Source organism: Argentina anserina, chromosome 6 (assembly GCF_933775445.1).
Source record: "Argentina anserina chromosome 6, drPotAnse1.1, whole genome shotgun sequence".
Lineage (NCBI taxonomy): Eukaryota > Viridiplantae > Streptophyta > Magnoliopsida > Rosales > Rosaceae > Argentina > Argentina anserina.
The window spans coordinates 35575156-35594902 of record NC_065877.1 but is presented as its reverse complement, the minus strand read 5'-3'; the positions used below and the strand labels follow the sequence as shown (position 1 = coordinate 35594902).

At 41.0% G+C, this 19747-nt stretch overlaps 2 protein-coding genes across 5 annotated transcripts; both read right to left on the bottom strand.

The window, feature by feature from the left end:
* Positions 1 to 3707: 3707 nt before the first annotated feature.
* LOC126799521 (uncharacterized) lies at positions 3708 to 19116 on the bottom strand. Of its 4 annotated transcripts, XR_007672628.1 has the most exons (6): positions 18659 to 19116; positions 17861 to 18232; positions 13350 to 17767; positions 12776 to 12939; positions 12266 to 12381; positions 11429 to 11974 (listed from the first exon to the last, which is right to left on the bottom strand). XR_007672628.1 is itself a non-coding variant. In XM_050526740.1 (4 exons), exons 1-3 carry the CDS (start codon positions 18773 to 18775, stop codon positions 13391 to 13393), a joined length of 4866 nt encoding a protein of 1621 aa, XP_050382697.1. In that variant the 5' UTR covers positions 18776 to 19116; the 3' UTR covers positions 12571 to 12939; positions 13350 to 13390. The 4 variants fall into 4 exon arrangements, 1 of the variants encoding a protein (XP_050382697.1); XR_007672629.1 differs by lacking the exons at positions 11429 to 11974; positions 12266 to 12381 and adding an exon at positions 3708 to 3724; XR_007672627.1 differs by having other exon boundaries at positions 11428 to 12381.
* Positions 3732 to 10317, bottom strand: LOC126799522 (uncharacterized). Its single transcript, XM_050526741.1, has 4 exons — positions 10240 to 10317; positions 9336 to 9707; positions 4814 to 9245; positions 3732 to 4381 (listed from the first exon to the last, which is right to left on the bottom strand). Exon 3 carries the CDS (start codon positions 9195 to 9197, stop codon positions 4854 to 4856), a length of 4344 nt encoding a protein of 1447 aa, XP_050382698.1. The 5' UTR covers positions 9198 to 9245; positions 9336 to 9707; positions 10240 to 10317; the 3' UTR covers positions 3732 to 4381; positions 4814 to 4853.
* Positions 19117 to 19747: the final 631 nt, after the last annotated feature.

Here is a 19747-nt window from a genome sequence, read left to right as displayed (position 1 = left end):
ACTGCTCGAGTCTGCAATTTGCAGGAAATCTTCTGGCAAGAAGGAAAACTATTTGGATTATTATTGTAAACCTGTGTTTGTTTTTTGTACGTCAAATGCATGCAACGCATATTGGCTACAAATCCTACAATCAGGTGTCATCAATTATATCCAGAGAGTTTGTTTCAATTGGGTTGGTAGATCGACTTAGAAGAACAAGATTCATTGAAATAAAAGTCTTAGTCTTGGATGATAATGGAATCCAGATGTGAATATGTCATTACTTGAAGGAGGAATTTGAAATCTTCAAAACATGCCATGAATCGCATGAAAACAAATTCAGTTGCATAGTGCATGTTCGATAAGTCATTGTTTTGGCTCTGAAGATTGCAACCTTCTCCATAAATATCATGGTTTCAATAATAAATACTAAATTTCATATTAGAAGAAAACAAAATATGCGAATAGAAAGGGATCGTCAGCATTAACCCGATTTAGCCGTTAAAGATTTCAGAAAACCAAGGATTAGGGAAATTTGATACCAAACTTAACATACATGACAACTAATAACAACTAAGCAAGATAAATCGTAGCAAAATAGAAAGAAATGGTGAGCATTAATCCTATAACTCAAATGTGCCAATAAAACTTCCCAACAAAATTAACGTTTGATTATACGAGTATACAAAATAACAAAACCAAATTTTGGATCATAAAAAATGGTGAGCATGTAATGTAACGTTTTCCCTTTACAATTTGTTTGTGCTCTGTTTACATTTTCTGTTGCAGGCTGTTCATAATTACCGAGTTTTGTGTTAATGCCATATGATTTGATTTCGAGTATGAACCGGGATTTCATGTACATTGATCAGAATATTCAAAACTGACCTGTGACAAGAGGCATAGAAGAGACTCAAATTGATTGCGAGCAACAGAGTAACCGATGAACGCCATCTTTTTCCCTCTAACGATTTCCAAAAACGCCTTGGGATCAAACTCCGGCAGCTCACATTTCTCCGACATACATTTCCAATTCAGGAAATCCCTATCCATTCTCCCCTTCTTGAAACAATTCTTTGATTCAGGAATTGTCTTACAGCTCGAATTCGTATACAATGGCCCTCTCAAATCCGGAACCCACTGACCCTTAAACAAGTCACACTCCTCCTCTATAATCAAGAATTAAAACATAATGCATACAGATTTTTTAGACGAAAGAGAATTCAAAATTCATAGAATATGAGAATTATGTTGTTAAGAAAATCCTTTTTGGAGGTGGGATCAGCTTGACTGGTGCTGCATGGCTACGATTATCATCATCTGGCTGGTTCTGATCATGAACAGAACCAAGGGCTTGTTTGGATGTGATCGGAAAATGGTTCGGGGAATAAGTAAGGAAGAAGCTGAAAATGGAGGCAATGGCTAGAGAAGTGAGGACAAAAGGGATGAGTGTTCATGTTCAGACCTCTCTCTCTCTCTCTCTCTCTCTCTCTCTCTCTCTCTCTTTTCCCATAGATATTGATAGAAGTATTCATGATTATCGATCTCTGTCTAGCATAGGCAAAGTGACAGAGAAGAAGAAAGATATACGTCAATAAAAGAGAGAAGAGTAAGAGGAGATTCTGTGACGTCATAATTGAGTTAATTTGATGATCTCTTTCCGGGAGAGAGCCATGGAGTGCCATAGAGGCTCTTCTCTTTCCTTTTGATTTGTGATCCTCCATTTCTTTGATCTTTTACCAAAAATGAGCCTCTTTGTTGGCGCGGTTGGATTAGGACAGGTGGGAATTGATAACAGTGACTTTGCATGAGAATTTTTTTTGAAACTAAGGAGAGATAGATGAGGCAACTTTGCATGAGAATTTTAAGAGAGGCTCATTACTAATTGACCTGAATGCTCGGCACAATGTGATAATAACTTTACCCATGGCCTTTGAAAGTTGCCCACAAATTTTCACTTTCTCACTAATCCATGGTAAACCAAAGCTGACCAGTTTAACCAAAAAAAATGCGACCAACAATGTCCATGTGCACTTTATGCATGACTATCCGATGACGATGCATCAATAGCAACAAAGCTCAAGCTCAAAACTTCGAATGATTTATGTTGAAAGAGTTGTATGTTGGTGCAGTTGGGAGTGGTTGAAGAAAAAGTGGTGTTTAGTCTACATCTGTGTGCTGCGTAGTCCACATCTGTGTGTTGCGTAGTCCACATTTGTGTGTTGCTTAATCCAAATATGTGTGTTATTGAAGTAATTTTAACTTTCTCGTTTTGTGTGTGTATATATATATATATCAATAGGTGTAGCTTTATTTTACTCATGAAATATATCAAAGAAAATCCATCTCAACTTCTCCTTCTTGTTCCTTCATTTTTTCTTCACAAATTCAATAGTTTGTGACAAAAAAAAGTTTTTCTCTTTTATATACAATTCTCTTCAGAAATTGAATTATCTGATGCAGTGACATTAGTTGTTCAAAAAACGATGCAGTGACATTAGTTCTTGTTTTGCTTTCACCAAAAAAGTTGATTGTCATTTTGTGCGCAATCATGTTCAATCAAAGGTTTTGGAAACAATTTATGTTTGTTCTCAAGATCAGCTGGTTGAAATTTATACCGAGATTTTGCCCTCAACTCAATTTGATAGATTTTTGTGCAACTTTGGATCAAGTTTGTCACTTGATTCAGCTTGAGGGGAAGTGTTGAAAAAGTTGTGTATATTGGTGCAGTTGAGAGTGGTTGAAGACAAGGTGGTGTTTAGTCCACATTTGTGTGCTGCTTAGTCTTAAAATAATTCTAACCTTCTCATTTTGTGTATATATATATATATATATATATATATATATATCAATAAGTGTAGCTTTATTTTACTCATGAAATATATCAGAGAAAATCCATCTCAACTTCTCATTCTTGTTCCTTTATTTTTCTGTCACAAATTCAATAGTTTGCGACAAAAAAAAGCCTCTTCTCTTTTATATATCATTCTTTTCAGAATTTGAATTATCATGCAGTGACATTACTTGTTCAAAAAAAGATGAAGTGACATTAGTTCTTGTTTTGCTTTCACCATCAATACGACATACTGACCTCCGCTGAGAGAGAGAGCATGGAACTCATACAAAAGTAAGGGCGGTGTGTCGTACTAGGAAGGAGTGACGCTAATCCAACTTCCCTAATCTTTAATTTCTATTGCATCTGGTCCCCTTTTGAGCACCAATCTTTTGTACGCATGACAATCGGAAACATTACTCGTATAAAAGAGAAGTGCATGTGCTCCGCATACAAATATGCTCGGGACATATCGCGCATTGACAACATGTGAGATGAAGCTTTTGTTCCTGAAAGTATGGGATTGAAAAGCCAGCTGAAATCTGGGTAAATCTGGGAAGAGTTCTATAAACTCTTCATTCAAGAACTTTATTGGGAATGACAAGTCCATAATATAACACTGGAAAACTGCAACAAGAACAAGAGGGATTCCCCTATCTGAATAGAAATACAGCCCCCCATAAATTCTAACAGCAGTTAAAAGGGCATTCTAAAATACATCCAACCGAGTTGGCCAATTTTTGTTATAACCTAACCACCGTTATTGTATCAATACATCTATAACTGTAGTTATTAGGACCATACAACAGCAGGCACAAGAACAAGTTTGGTTTTGCAGTACAGCCACATGTTTTGCAGTACAAACCCTATACCAGTAACACTGCACCAATATACCGAGCAGTACTCGATTTGCTGAGAAAAAGGAAAACCCGATTCAAAACCAGTCAGCAACATCTTGGAAATTCATGATGTCATTGGAAGCCATTTCATTTTACAAATGAATCAAATGCACCAAAAGTGTAGTCTCTATCCAACATTCTTTATGTTGAAGAAAAGGTCCCGACTCTAGGTTATAACTTATAATACAAAGGAAAAACGATAAGCTGCCTGTGCAAATTTCAATAACCAGAATGTTTCGGGATAAAATTCTGAAGTCATGAGTCCTGACTAAGTAACAACTATATATGTAACAACTGGGGTGAAAAAAATAATGAAGAATACAAGCCGACCTTGACCAGGCGGTTCATACAACCTAGTCTCCCCTATAAAGAGGATCCGGTGAGGATTGGGGTAGCAGTGTGTACCTGAGTGGGTACAAGTCAGAACACTGAGTACCCGTGACTCAGCTTTAGGCAGCAACATCAAAGGTGATTTCCATGGGTTATATATCTACACTGAAAAACTCGTTTTCAGAGCCCATTAGAACAGATCCATTTAAATAAATCACCTCCAGGGCATCATGGTTCTCCAAAGTCGGTGTGCTGCACAATGAACACCTATTCCTGCCCTTTAGCATTTGCCTCTTGACCTCCACATCAGCTGTATGTTCCAATGCAAGACCCTGAAACGCTGAAGAGGAGGCAACAGAAGATCCTTATTAAACAACAGTCATTTGAGAGATTATGGACATATGTTTAACAATGGCCAGGAGTAAAGCACAGTAACCAAAGATTCCAAAACAACCAAAAGATTCAATTTTGTATATTTAGATGAGCCCAACAAATTAAGACTCGCAACTTGCAAAAAGAAAAAGTCACACATTCATTGATTCATTGCATTTATATAAGTAGAATAACATATATCTAAATTATCAAACACCGAAGGCAAGTAGCGAATCCATCCAAGTAGACAATCTCTAACCACAAAATTGTGGTGTTAGACGAGATGACATTAAGGCGGTAGTTACAAATTTTAAGAGCTAACAAAGATGGCTGACAGAATCAATAGAAACCAATCCACTATCAAAGGAGAATGAAGGTTTGACATGAAAGAAGAGCTCACCAGGCCATTACAGGTTTCTGCACCATACTGTGATTCTATTCTACGGCCAAGGTTGCTTGTAGCTCATGCGATCAACAGCAACCAATCCACTATCAGGCTCCTTTCGCTTTAATAACCCTCCCACCGGATACAATTTCATCTGTTCCTCTACAAGGGCTTGTGAACTGGGAACAGCAAGCTGCCTCAACCCTGCTGGCAACCTCTCATCCCTCCATTCTACTTCTGCACCTCCAGGCCCAGAATTAAGGTCAAGGCCCGGACTACCCCATTTCCTACCATCAAGGCCAGCATTACCGCTACTGCCAGCAAGGTTCATCATATACGGTCGTGGGTAAGGTGATGAGACTACACCACCTGGTGCCATGAGCTGTGAAGGCATGGTGGGGAGGCAGAGTGCCCCACCAGAAGTTGAATCAACATATGCAGGTGAACAACCTGAAAAGGAGCCCGATGAAAGAGGATAACTGGTTTCAAAAGGAAATCCTGGATACTGAAATGTAGTAGCAGGAGGAAACGGCATTGCAGTTGAGGAAGACAGTACAGGCCCCCGGTACATTTCAGGACAAAATGAGGTGTTACCAATGGTTGGACACAAGACTCTCTGTGACCCAGCAGCAGCACCGTAACTCTGTTCACCTCTGCCTGGAAAAATGGGTGGGACTGTGATGGCAGGATATGAATTTCCATGAGGGAACCATGCTGAAAAACTCCCAAAGTCAGGGTTATTCATTCTTAAGCCAGACACTGGTGTCCGAAGAGGCACACTGCTTTTTATATGCTGCTGGGTATAGGGTGTAGCTTCAGACACAAATTCATCGAGGCCAGGGCCATTGTTCAAATCAAAGTCTCTGGAGTCATTTATCCCACCATTAGATAGTCCACCAGATAATGATGACCTACTTGGCGGAGGTATCTCTAACCTAGAATTGTTGATCACAGGATGTGTCACAATATCAGGACTCTCATCAACTCTATTCAAATCGAGATCAAGCCCTCCAGCACCACGATCACGAGACCCAGACTTGTGATCCATGACATGTGCAGTGGTTTGGGAAACAACATCCTCATAGACTCTCTCATCAGGCACATTGAGATCAAAGTCCAATAGCGGGCGGCTTTGTTTGTTAGAAGCAGTGTCAACAGGTGCATCACTTGTACTAATTGGTGCTTCCAAATTTTTTCGGGGCTCAGCAGGTCGGAATGCACTCCTAGCTGTAGATCCCTTCCATCCAAGTTCACCCTTACTCCGCATTGGGTTTTCAGGTGGGACAAATGAACCTTTGGCTGGTGCAACCACAGTAATTGATGCAGGAAAACTCCCTGACATGGAAGACATTTGAAAGGGTAAAGGGCAAGGAATATGAACAGAAGATGGAGTTCCAGGATCTAATGTTCTAACAAACTCTTGTTGAATACCATCATCAACAGGGAAACCTTCATTCAAATCAAAATCCAGCTTTACAGCAGTAAACGACACTGAAGCATTTACACTTGAAATTTGACGCTCTTCTTCCACCCCTGATTCAATAGCTTCCAACTTGCACCCAGCCTTGTGGTTTTCTTGCGCACGTATTACAAGCGATTGAACATGGGAAACTGGTATAGCAGAACAGTGACCAGAAGTCTCCTTTCTTGCCTTAGTCTCCTCAGAAAATTCACTGATGTGTTCCAAAGCGTCTTTCCTTTCCACACTCTTAGCCCTTTTGTCTTTCACGGTCTGCTCAGAGCGATCCATGGTTTTCTCTTCATCTGTGTTTTCACCCTTCAACTGCAACGTATTTCCAGAACCAGAACAAGCAACAGCATCCTGACTCTTTCCCTCCTTCGAATCTGAGTGATTTTCTGTCATACCAGATAGTTCCTGCTCTGCCAAAAGAGCAATACTTGAATTCTTAATGGGAACCGGGCTGTCATCAGTCACTTCAATTGAGCAGCAGGTTGATGAATCGATGGCCTTTTCAACGTTTTCACTCCCAGAGGCTGCTTCAGACACAACAGGAGTACTGCTACCCACAGTTCTTTCTTCTGTTTTATGTAGAATTTTATCCTCATCATTCAAAGACGAGGACACTTTTGATTTACACTCAGAAGTACTGCATTCTTTAGGATTGTGAGCCCCTAATATTCCTGGCTCATGAGGCTGATTACACTCTTCAACCTTCACAAGACCCCCTTTTATAAGACATGAAGACAGCTCCGATCCAGAAGCATCCTTGACAGGTTTCCCGTCAGCCACCAGGGATGGTCTATAAACATTTTGTTGCATATTGGAAGAAAATTTCAAATTTTCATTACACTCACCAGATGAACTACTTTTGATGTCTCCAGAAACATTAGCTGCCCGATAGATAACAGAATGTCCTGATTCACTCATCACCCGCAATGAATCACCAGTGTTTCTCAGCTCTGCAGTAGAACTGCTACTAGCCACGCCAATAGGTAGACATTTGGTTTCAGATGCTTCATTCGGTTCTTTCAATTTGGCAACTTTTTCTGTGAACGATCCATCAGTCACAGGAGAATTCCTCAAGGGAGAACATGATGGTGACACATTGTCAGATTTGAACTCCCCAGCTGCCACACTCGCCAGTAAATTCATCCCAACATCATCTCCAGGTGAAGCAGTGTCACCACCTTCAGAAAACTTGACACAGCTTTCAATCAAAGCATTCATGGAGCTTAAGGATGCTTCATATGATTTTCCCGTTCTTGAAATAATTTCTGATCCAGGACCAGCAGCCTTCGGTTCCTCAATTGGTTTTCCAGCATCTTCACCAGCCCTATTTTCTTCACTGGAGATTGCTGGCACATTTTTCTCTTCAGACGCACATAATTCATCTTTGCTGTGACATACAGCTGAGTTCATATCAGAAGTACTATTTCCCAGCAAAGCATCACTTTTACCCTTAGGTTTTTTGTCCTGGTTGCCATGCTTTTCTGCAGACGGAGAAGCTCTCCCAGCTGTAACATGGTCTTCTAAAGAACCTCCCGAAGCACCTCTAGCTGGACTGCGGCCAGTGTTCGGCAGCCTCACAATTAGTCTGCTACTTGCCTGGTCAACCATGGGAATGTCATTATTCTTCTCAAAAGATACTCCGGCTGTTGATGCTTTCTCAGAAATCACATGTTTATTTGGGGTACCAACTTTTCCAGGTCCGGTTTCCTTATGGACCCCTGAGACTGTAGATCCATGAAGACCATTGCTTGATTTCCGTTGTCGAGAAGAGCTGCTGGAAAGTTTATTTGCACTAACAGAACCAGCACTTGAGCTTCTTGCATCTTCCTTATGTAAGGAACCGACAGTCTTTGCATGATCACTGGACTGGCTGTTGTTTTGAGATTGACTAGAACTACTGCTCCTTTCCTCCTTGATTGCAGTCAATGGAAGTTCAGAGTTTCCTGCACCAACTAAGAATCTGTAATTTTGATCCTTAGAGGTATTACCAGAGGATACTGGCTGCAGCGTTGTTGACCCAGGAGAAGTAGAAGCTTTTGAAACAATTTCAGAAGAGCCAACTTTAACTTGAGGAGATTTAGATGCCGAAGGTAGAACAGGGCAGCTTTTTGAGTCAACCTCAGACGTACTTCCAGTTTTTCTGCTCCCAACCTGAGAAACTTCTGAAGATGCAGGCTTTGAAGGCCAGGTAACAGCACGGCTTGACCCAGACTTTGATTCATTCATTTTCATCTCAGCTTCTACACGCCTCTTCCATGTGTCAACCAAAGTCCTAGCCTTTTTCTGAATCTCAGAGTTTTTGTGAGTACGCAAGTTATTCACAGATTTGCCAACATTACAAGTTTGTAGAGCATGGAGATTTACAGGCAGCTTATCCAGTGCACGAAGTAATGCAAAGAGAAATTCCTCAACAGATTTATCACTTTCTTTAGGACTACTACCATCACCGATTTTCCCCTTGTGAACCTCTTGAAGCCATTCATCCAATAAAGCCAAACCCCTAAGCTGTACAAATCGCCCAAGGCAATCAACTCTATCAGTAACTGCTATCACATCAACAAGCAATATTCGGCCCGCCATATCTATTTTCTTGTCACCGTTGTCAGGTTGCATCAGTTGAACTAACTTCTCCACTGCCTCTAAGTCTACAAGTCCTCCTTTCTCTGTTATTTTGGAAAGCTCGGACTTCAAAACATATTCCGCTCTGGCCTGGCCAGACTCCGCATCCTCGATCTTAACTAACCGCTCGCGTTTTACAGGATCGGAGCTCTGATCACCTCGTTCCCTCTTTTTCCCTTTACGTTGAGAAGAAAATGGAGATGCACTATTCTGTAAACTATCTGAACCAGATTTGTTGAACTGTGGGGTAGATGGGGGACCATTCAAGGGCTTCGGAGAACGACCTCCTGACGGCACTGCCCCATGCATTTCTAGTTTTGTCTTGTCTAAAAGATGATCTACTTCTTCCTGTCGTTCCTGTGATTGAGAAAAATAATCAATACAAGTCTAAACAAACTACTGACAGCCACAAGATTGAGAAAAAAAAAAGTATTTACCGATACTCACATTAATGTAATCCTTGTCAGTTAACCACCATAAACACTTGTTCTCAGTATCAAACACTCTTCTGCACACAAATGAGGATATCCCTGTAGGAAGTTCAACACCTTTACGTAGGAATGTGACTTTACACGGATGCAGTAGCGATGCAGCAGGTATCTCATCCTTATGAAAGGAGTAGAAGACCTCGTTCGGGGCAGCTTCTGGCGAGATCCCTTTAAGAAGCTTCACATCAACAGGCCGATAAAGCCAATTAACTCCTAAACTCAAACTGTCTCACTTGTCTAATTTTAGCCAGCGAATTATTCCAATAAAAGGTGGGGAATCCCGAGGAGGCTTGAAAAGTGCACAATCTCCAACACCAATGTTGCGTCCATCCTGTAACCAAAAAATAAATCTTACACGAAAAACTAACAAACTATGAACGCCACAAAAATCATAACAAAACTAACAAGGAACAACCGACAACACTACAGACATTTTCCGAACGCAACACCAGTAAACATGGCTAAAGCTCATTTCCTATGGCTTCAAGGAGTAAATGGATAATCCACTTATACACTCTACAATTCAACACAAAGCGATTGCTTCTCATTTTCGGGTTAACTTCACAATAAAACAAAGCACAAAATGAACACCATTCAAAACCAGCAAAGTAATTAATATAAACAACAGAAAGAAATAGCCTCAGTAACATACTAAACCTATAAAAATTGGGCTAAAAAACCAGACCATTATCCAATTAGAAAGCAATTAAACACCAAATTGGAGCCATTACGGCACTAATCCTCTCAATACCATCATTACGACCAGTATAAAATTAACATACACTACCGCGAATTCGACCAGTAACAAAATCAAAATTCAAAACCAACTCAGTAATAATTGAGCCATGACAACGATGAATTACTTTAGTGAAGACACCAGAGTCAGAAGCTACAGTCGTGGCGCCGGAAGGAGGGACAGGCCACATGTGCCGACGAAGACGACGCCGTATCGGGAGCTCAGCTGGCGGCGACCCATGCATAACAGCAGCCCTCCATCGCGGTTGCAATCAATCCCGGAACCGTGCCTGAGACGAAACATCAATCCCGGTTTTCTGTGTAGGTCACCCAGAAGAAACCCGAGATTCGACGAATTGACACAAACCCTAGATCAAGCCTGCGATGGAATGCGAAGCCAATTCTAGGGCTGAGCTGGCGGAGGTGAGAAAAGGGCGTGAGAGATTTGAGGGATTGGGATCGAGAGAAAATAGGAAAAAGAAGAAGAAGAGGGGGAATGGGAATTGGAATTGGAATTGGAAATGGAATCGGAGCGAGAGAGATTTGGGGCGGGTAAGTCGCGATGCGAAAAAGAAATGGGGGGGTTGTTTGGGGCCAAGAAATTTACTATATACTATTTCCCTAGGCACTATATACACCCAATTAATTAAAAAAAAAGCACTATACCGCTTCAAAAACGTTATGCTTAAAATGTCATTAAAACCTATACATGTAATAGTGATAATGATGTATGATCTGTGTGTTGTGGTTTTCTAATGTGTTTTATATTAAAGGAATAGCCCTTAATTAGACATATGGTTTCTATATCACTTTGCTACTTATTAAGTTATTATGCACCAAGATATTTGTTTTCCCGCTTATTTTTTAAGCATATGTAGTATGAAGAACACAGCTCATAATTTCATTTTTGTTGACCGTAGATAGCATTTTATATAAGATTTTATATAAGATACAGACATGTGAACTTGATTTTAGTAATAGTCGTATGTGTGATACGGTGTGTAATGTTCTCTCTTTTTTTTTCCTTTTTCTTTTTGGTAAAAATGTGTGTAATGTTTAGTCAACATCACTAGTTACAAGTAAGATTCTATTTTCTTTGAATGAAGCTGTATTGAATAACTAGCTCCATAATTTTTCTGCTGATTGGTTCCATGTAAATATTGAATGTCATGTACTTGGTGTTTAAAGGCTTAAACAAGGAACGAAGTAATAAAGCGGGTTATAGTTGTACATCAGTACATTGTCATCATCCAATTACTTTAACTGATATGAAGAACTAAATCTTGAAATTCAGATCTTGGTGTCACTAAAATCTTGTAATTTAACATTTCAAATTGAAAGCTCTCAAGAATGAATTCTGACCCTGACCAAATATCATCGAGGATCAATAGTAAAGGTCTAAAGGATCTGGTTTCCTTTCGCAATGTTTGCATCCACTATAATACATGTACTTCGTTTTGAAATCTAGGAACCAAAGAACCCAAGTGTCCACAAAGTCGTTGCAGCACAAGTTCTAAGTTGACGTTTTGTGGAACAGTAATGAAGAGAAAATTGTTCTTCGCAACCACAAGCTCGAAACTTTGAATGGTTTGCAGCTGAGCTAAGGTAGCGGGAAGTCATAAACTTCGAAAAGGTTCTCGTTTTTTCATTGCTGAGAAACCTCCTCTCTTTTATAGACCATTCTCTTCAGAATTGAATTTTTTGATGCAGTGGCATCGGTTCCACCTGAAGTCGATTTTTCTTTCACCATCAATCCAACATACTGACCTCCCCGGCTTAAAGAGAGCCTGAAGTCGAGTTCTATAACCTCTTCATGCAAGAACTTTATTGGGAATGATGAGTCCATAGTACAACACTGGAAAACTGCATAAGAACAAGAGGGAGTCCACTCTGAATAGAAATTTATAGCCTACCCCTTAAATTCTAACAGCAGTGATAAGGGCATTCAACGAGCAAATGTTTACTGGCACTGAAAACAAAAGTTTTCCATGGCTGGAAAAATTATCAAAATCCAGCTACACTTGCCGCAACACACTGTTGTAATGAGTTGGCACATGATCATAAATACATCCAACCGAGTAGAACAATTGTTGTTATAACCTAACCACCGTTATTGTATCAATACATCTATAGCTGTAGTTAATAGGACCATACCCATACAATGGCACGTACGAGAACGAGTTTGGATTTGCAGTACAGCCACATGCTTTAGTACTAACCCTATACCAGCAGTATACACTGCACCAATATGCTGAGCAGTACTCGATTTGCTGAGAAAAAGGAAAACCAGATTCAAAACCGGTCAGCAACATCATGGAAATTCATGATGTCATCACTCATCAGAAGGCATTTCCTTTTACAAATGAATCAAATGGACCAAAAGTGAAGTCTCAGTCCAACATTCTTTATGTTGAAGAAAAGGTCCCGACTCTAGGTTATAACTTATAATACAAAAGAAAAACAATAAGCTGCCTGTGCAAATTTCAATAACCAGAATGTTATAAGATAACAAAATTCTGCAGTCCTTAGTCTAACAACTATATATGTAACAACTGGGGTGAAAAAAATAATGAGAGAATACAAGCCAACCTTGACCACGTGGTTCATACAACCTAGTCTCCCCTATAAAGAGGATTCAGTGAGGATTGGAGTTGCAGTGTGTACCTGAATGGGCACAAGTCTGAACACTGAGTACCCGTGACTCAGCATTAGGCAGCAACACCAAAGATGCTTTCCATGAGTTAGATATCTACATTGAAAAACTCCCTTTAGCATTCGCCTCTTGACCTCCACATCTGCTGTATGTTTCAATGCAAGACCCTGAAAAGCTGAAGAGGAGGCACAAGAAGATCCTTATTAATTAAGAGTCATTTGACAGATTATGGACATATGTTCAACAATATGACAAGGCCAGGAGTAAAGCACAGTAACCAAAGATTCAATTTGTATTTAAAATTGACCCTGCCAAATTAAGACTCGCTTGCAAAAAAAAAAAAAAGGCAGAAACATACATTAATTCATTGAATTTATATAAGGGGAATAACATATATCTAATTTATAGAATACCCAAGACTAGTAGTGAATCCATCCAAGAGACATTCACTAACCATAAAATTGCGGTGTTAGGCAAGATAACATTAGTAGTTACAAATTTTAAGTGCTACCAAAGATGTCTGACAAAATCAATAGAAACTTAGGACCAACGAGAATAAAGATTTGAAATGAAAGAAGAGCTCACCAGGCCATTACAAATTTCTGCACCCATAATGTGATTCTACTCTACGGCCAAGGTTGCTTGTAGCTCATGCGATCAGAAGCATCCAATCCACTATCAGGCTCCTTTCGCTTTAATAACCCTCCCACCTGACATAATTTCATCTGTTCCTCTACAAGGGATTGTGAACTGGGAACAGAAAGCTGCCTCAACCCTGCTGGCAACCTCTCATCCCTCGGTTCTGCTTCTGCACCTCCAGGCCCAGAATTAAGGTCAAGGCCCTGACTACCCCATTTCCTACCATCAAGGCCAGCATTATTGCTACTGCCAGCAAGGTTCACCATATACGGTCGTGGGTAAGGTGATGAGACTACACCACCTGGTGCCATGAGCTGTGAAGGCATGGTGGGGAAGCAGAGTGCCCCACCAGAAGTTGAATCAACATATGCAGGTGAACAACCTGAAAAGGAGCCTGATGAAAGAGGATAATTGGTTTCAAAAGGAAATCCTGGATACTGAAATGTAGTAGCAGGAGGAAACGGCATTGCAGTTGAGGAAGACAGTACAGGCCCCCGGTACATTTCAGGACCAAATGAGGTCTTACCAGAGGGAGGACACAAGACTCTCTGTGACCCAGCAGCAACACCGTAACTCTGCTCACCTCTGCCTGGAAAGATGGGTGGGACTGTGATGGCAGGATATGAATTTCCATGAGGGAACCATGCTGAAAAATTCCCAAAGTCAGGGTTATTCATTCTTAAACCAGACACTGGTGTCCGAAGAGGCACACTGCTTTTTATATGCTGCAGGGTATATGGTGTAGCTTCAGATCCAACTTCATCGAGGCCAGGGCCATTGTTCAAATCAAAGTCTCGGAAGTCATTTATCCCACCATTGGATAGTCCACCAGATAATGATGACCTATTTGGCGGAGGTATCTCTAACCTAGAATTGTTGATCACAGGATGTGTCACAATATCAGAACTCTCATCAACTCTATTCAAATCGAGATCAAGCCCTCCAGCACCACGATCACGAGACCCAGACTTGTGATCCATGACATGTGCAGTGGTTTGGGAAATAACATCCTCATAGACTCTCTCATCAGGAACATTGAGATCAAAGTCAAATAGCAGGCGGCCTTGTTTGCTAGAAGCAGTGTCAACAGGTGGATCACTTGTACTAATTGGTGCTTCCAAATTTTTTCGGGGCTCAGCAGGTCGGAATGCACTCCTAGCTGTAGATCCCTTCCATCCAAGTTCACCCTTACTCCGCATTGGGTTTTCAGGTGGGACAAATGAACCTTTGGCTGGTGCAACCACAGTAATTGATGCAGGAAAACTCCCTGACATGGAAGACATTTGAAAGGGTAAAGGGCAAGGAATATGAACAGAAGATGGAGTTCCATGATCTAATGTTCTAACAAACTCTTGTTGAATACCATCATCAACAGGGAAGCCTTCATTCAAATCAAAGTCCAGCTTTACAGCAGTATCCGACCCTGAAGCATTTACACTTGAAATTTGACGCTCCTCTTTCACCCTTGATTCAATAGCTTCCAACTTGCACCCAGCCTTGTGGTTTTCTTGTGCATGTATTACAGGCGACTGAACACGGGAAACTGGTACAGCAGAACAGTGACCAGAAGCCTCCTTTCTTTCCTTAGTCTCCTCAGAAAATTCACTGATGTGTTCCGAAGCGTCTTTCCTTTCCACACTCTTAGCCCTTTCGTCTTTCACAGTCTGCTCAGAGTGATCCATGGTTTTCTCTTCATCTGTGTTTTCACCCTTCAACTGCAACTGCAACGTATTTCCAGAACAAGAAAAAGCAAAAGCATCCTCATTCCTTCCCTCCTTCAAATCTGAGTGATTTTCTGTCACACCAGATAGTCCCTGCCCTGCCAAAAGAGCAATACTTGAATCCTTAATGGGAACCGGGTTGTCATCAGTCACTTCAGTTGACAAGCAGGCTGATTTCTCATTGGCCTTTACAACTTTTCCACTCCCAGAGGCTGCTTCAGACACAACAGGAGTACTGCTACTCACAGTTCTTTCCTCAGCTTTATGTAGAATCTTATCCTCATCATTCAAAGCCGAGGACACTTTTGATTTACACTCATAAGTACTGCATTCTTTGGCATTGCAAGCCCCAAATTTTCCTTGCTCATGAGGCTGATTACACTCTTCAGCCTTCCCAAAACCCCCTATTATAGGACATGAAGACAGCTCCGATCCAGAAGCATCCTTGATAGGCTTCCCGTCAGCCACCAGGGATGGTCTATAAACATTTTGTTGCATATTGGAAGAAAATTTCAAATTATCATTGCACTCGCCAGCTGAACTACTTTTGATCTCCGCAGAAACATTAGCTGTCAAATGGATCACAGAATGTCCTGATTCACTCTTCACCCGCAATGAATTACCAGTGTTTCTCAGCTCTGCAGTAGAACTGCTACTAGCATTGCCAATAAGTAGACATTTGGCTTCATCCAGTTCTTTCAATTTGGAATCATTTTCTGTGAATGATCCATCAGGCACAGGAGAATTCCTCAATGGAGAACACGATGGTGACACATCTTCAGATTTGAACTCCCCAGCTGCCACACTCGCCAGTAAATTCATCCCAACATCATCTCCAGGTGAAGCAGTGTCACCACCTTCAGAAAACTTGACACAGCTTTCAATCAAAGCATTCATGGAGCTTAAGGATGCTTCATATGATTTTCCCGTTCTTGAAATAATTTCTGATCCAGGACCAGCATCCTTCGGATCCTCAATTGGTTTTCCAGAATCTTCACCAGCCCTATTTTTTTCACTGGAGATTGCTGGCACATTTTTCTCTTCAGACGCACATAATTCATCTTTGCTGTGACATACAGCTGAGTTCATATCAGAAGTACTAATTCCCAGCAAAGCATCACTTTTACTCTTAGGTTTTTTGTCCTGGTTGCCATGCTTTTCAGCAGACAGAGAAGCTCTCCCAGCTGTAACATGGTCTTCTAAAGAACCTCCCGAAGCACCTCTAGCTGGACTGCGGCCAGTGTTCGGCAGCCTCACAATTAGTCTGCTACTTGCCTGGTCAACCATGGGAACGTCATTATTTTTCTCAAAACATACTCCGGCTGTTGATGCTTTCTCAGAAATCAGATGTTTATTTGGGATACCAACTTTTCCAGGTCCTGTTTCCTTGTGCACCCCTGAGACTGCGGATCCATGAAGACCATTGCTTGATTTCCGTTGTCGAGAAGGGCTACTGGAAAGTTTAGTTGCACTCACTGAACCAGCACTTGAGCTTCTTGCATCTTCCTTATATAAGGAACCCACATTCTTTGCACGATCACTGGACTGGCTGTTGTTTTGAGAACTACTGCTCCTTTCCTCCTTGATTGGCATCAATTGAACATCGTTGTTTCCAGCACCACCTAAAATTCTGTAATTTTGATCCTTAGAGGTATTACCAGTGGATACTGGCAGCAGCTGTGTTGATCCAGGAGAGGTAGAAGACTTTGAAATCATTTCAGAGGAGCCAACTTTAACTTGAGGAGATTTAGATGCGGATGGTTGAACAGGGCAGCTTTTTGAGCCAACCTCAGACATACTTCCAGTTTTTCTGCTCCCAACCTGAGAAACTTCTGAAGATGCAGGCTTTGAAGGCCAGTTGACACCACGGCTTGATCCAGACTTTGATTCATTCAATTTCATCTCAGCTTCTACACGCTTCTTCCATGTGTCAACCAAAGTCCTAGCCTTTTTCTGAATCTCAGAGTTTTTGTGAGTGCGCAAGTTATTCACAGATTTGCCAATATTACAAGTTTGTAGAGCATGGAGATTTACAGGAAGCTTATCCAGTGCACGAAGTAATGCAAAGAGAAATTCGTCAATAGATTTATCACTTTGTTTAGGGCTACTACCATCACCGATTTTCCCCTTGTGAACCTCTTGAAGCCATTCATCCAATACAGCCAAGCCCCTCAGCTGTACAAATCGCCCAAGGCAATCAACTCTATCAGTAACTGCTATCACATCAACAAGCAATATTCGGCCCGCCATATCTATTTTTTTGTCACCGTTGTCAGGTTGCATAAGTTGAACTAACTTCTCCACTGCCTCTAAGTCTACAAGTCCTCCTTTGTCTGTTATGTTGGAAAGCTCGGACTTCAATACATCTTCCGCTCTGGCCTGGCCAGACTCCGCATCCTCTGTCTTAACTAAGCGCTCGCGTTTTACAGGATCGGAGCTCTGATCACCTCGTTCCCTCTTTTTTCCCTTACATTGAGAAGAAAATGAAGATGCACTATTCTGTAAACTATCTGAACCAGATTTGAACTGTGGGGTTGATGGGGGACCATTCAAGGGCTTCGGAGAACGACCTCCTGACGGCACTACCCCATGCATTTCTAGTTTTGTCTTGTCTAAAAGATGATCTACTTCTTCCTGTCGTTCCTGTGATTGAGAAAAATAATCAATACGAGTCTAAACAAACTAATGAAAGCCACAAAATTGAGAAAAAAAGGAAAAGTATTTATCGATACTCACATTAATGTAATCTTTGTCAGTTAACCACCATAAACACTTGTTCTCAGTATCAAACACTCTTCTGCACACAAATGAGGATATCCCTGTAGGAAGTTCAACACCTTTACGTAGGAATGTGACTTTACACGGATGCAGTAGCGATGCAGCAGGTATCTCATCCTTATGAAAGGAGTAGAAGACCTCGTTCGGGGCAGCTTCTGGCGAGACCCCTTTAAGAAGCTTCACATCAGCAGGCCGATAAAGCCAATTAACTCCTAAACTCAAACTGTCTCCCTTGTCTAATTTTAGCCAGCGAATTATTCCAACAAAAGGTGGGGAACCCCGAGGAGGCTTGAAAAGTGCACAATCTCCAACGCCAATTTTGCGTCCATCCTGTAACCAAAAAATAAACCTTACATGAAAAACTTACATAAACTATGAACGCCACAGAAACCATAACGAAACTAACAAAGAACGACCAAAACAATAACATTTTCTGAACACAACACCAGTAAACATGGCTAAAACTCATTTCCTATCGCTTCGAGGAGTAATGGATAATCCACTTATACACTCTACAATTCAACACAATAAAACAAAGTACAAAATGGAAACCATTCAAAACCAGCAAAGAAATTAACATAACAACAGAAAGAAATAGCTACAGTAAAATACTAAGCGTATGTAAACACCAAATTGGGGAAACTACGGCACCAATCCTCTCAACACCACCATCATTACGACCGGTAAAATTGTAACAAAATTCAAATTCAAAACCAAGTAAGTAACAATTCAAAAGCCATGATAATGATGAATTACTTTGGTGAAGAAACCAGGGTCAGAAGCTACAGTCGTGGCGTTGGAAGGAGGGACAGGCCACATGTGCCGACGAAGACGACGCCGTATCGGGAGCTCAGCTGGCGGCGACCCATGCATAACAGCAGCCCTCCATCGCGGTTGCAATCAATCCCGGAATCGTGCCTGAGACGAAACATCAATCCCGGTTTTCTGTGTAGATCACCCAGAGAAAACCCTAGATTCGAATAATTAACTCAAACGCAAGATCAAGCCCTCTATGGAGATCTCCGATTAGAACACGCCCGAATGCGAAGCCAGTTCTAGGGCTGAGCTGGCACAGAGAATCAAAAATCGAAAGGGAGGTGAGAAAAGGGCGTGAGAGATTTGAGGGATTGGGATCGAGAAAAAATAGGAAGAAGAAGAAGAAGAAGATGGGGAATTGGAATTGGAATCGGAGAGAGAGATTTGGGGCGGGTAAGTCGCGATGACGCGATGAATGAGAGAGAAATTGGGGGTTTGGGGCCAAGAAATTGCCTGTGATTTGAGTTAAACGCTGTCGTTTTGGGGTGGGTCTGTTTTAAGTAAAATTTGGCGTTTGTTTAGTTAGTTTTTTGTTTTTTTTAAGTGAGCTGGAATTAAGTATAGGAGGAAAATGAAAAAGAAGGGGAAAGAGACGAAGTGAAATAAATAGTTGTCCTGCTTCCTCGTTCAGTTTAATTGAATGTACTTTCTGAGAGCTCTGACATTGCTAAATCCCATGTAGATATAATTTGTTTTTCTTTTGTTTTTTTACTGTTTTCTATTTTAGATTATGGCACTCCAAATTTAGGAGAAAATGTTAGTATAATGGTGAACTCACTCCTCTCTTGTGCGTTGGTTCTCTTTCATAGGGCTAACACCTACACTATTTTTAGATACAATTTATAAAGTACAACGAGGGATATACAACAATAATTGTCTGCATGGCAACTCTAAGAAAGTGAAAATGTATAAAACAATTTTGAAAAATAAATGTATCGGTTTTCTCTAAGTTCAACCAAGCATGACGACTCGGGATTCCTTTCATTCGATCATAATCATCACATCTGTGGATACTTTTTACGATTACGA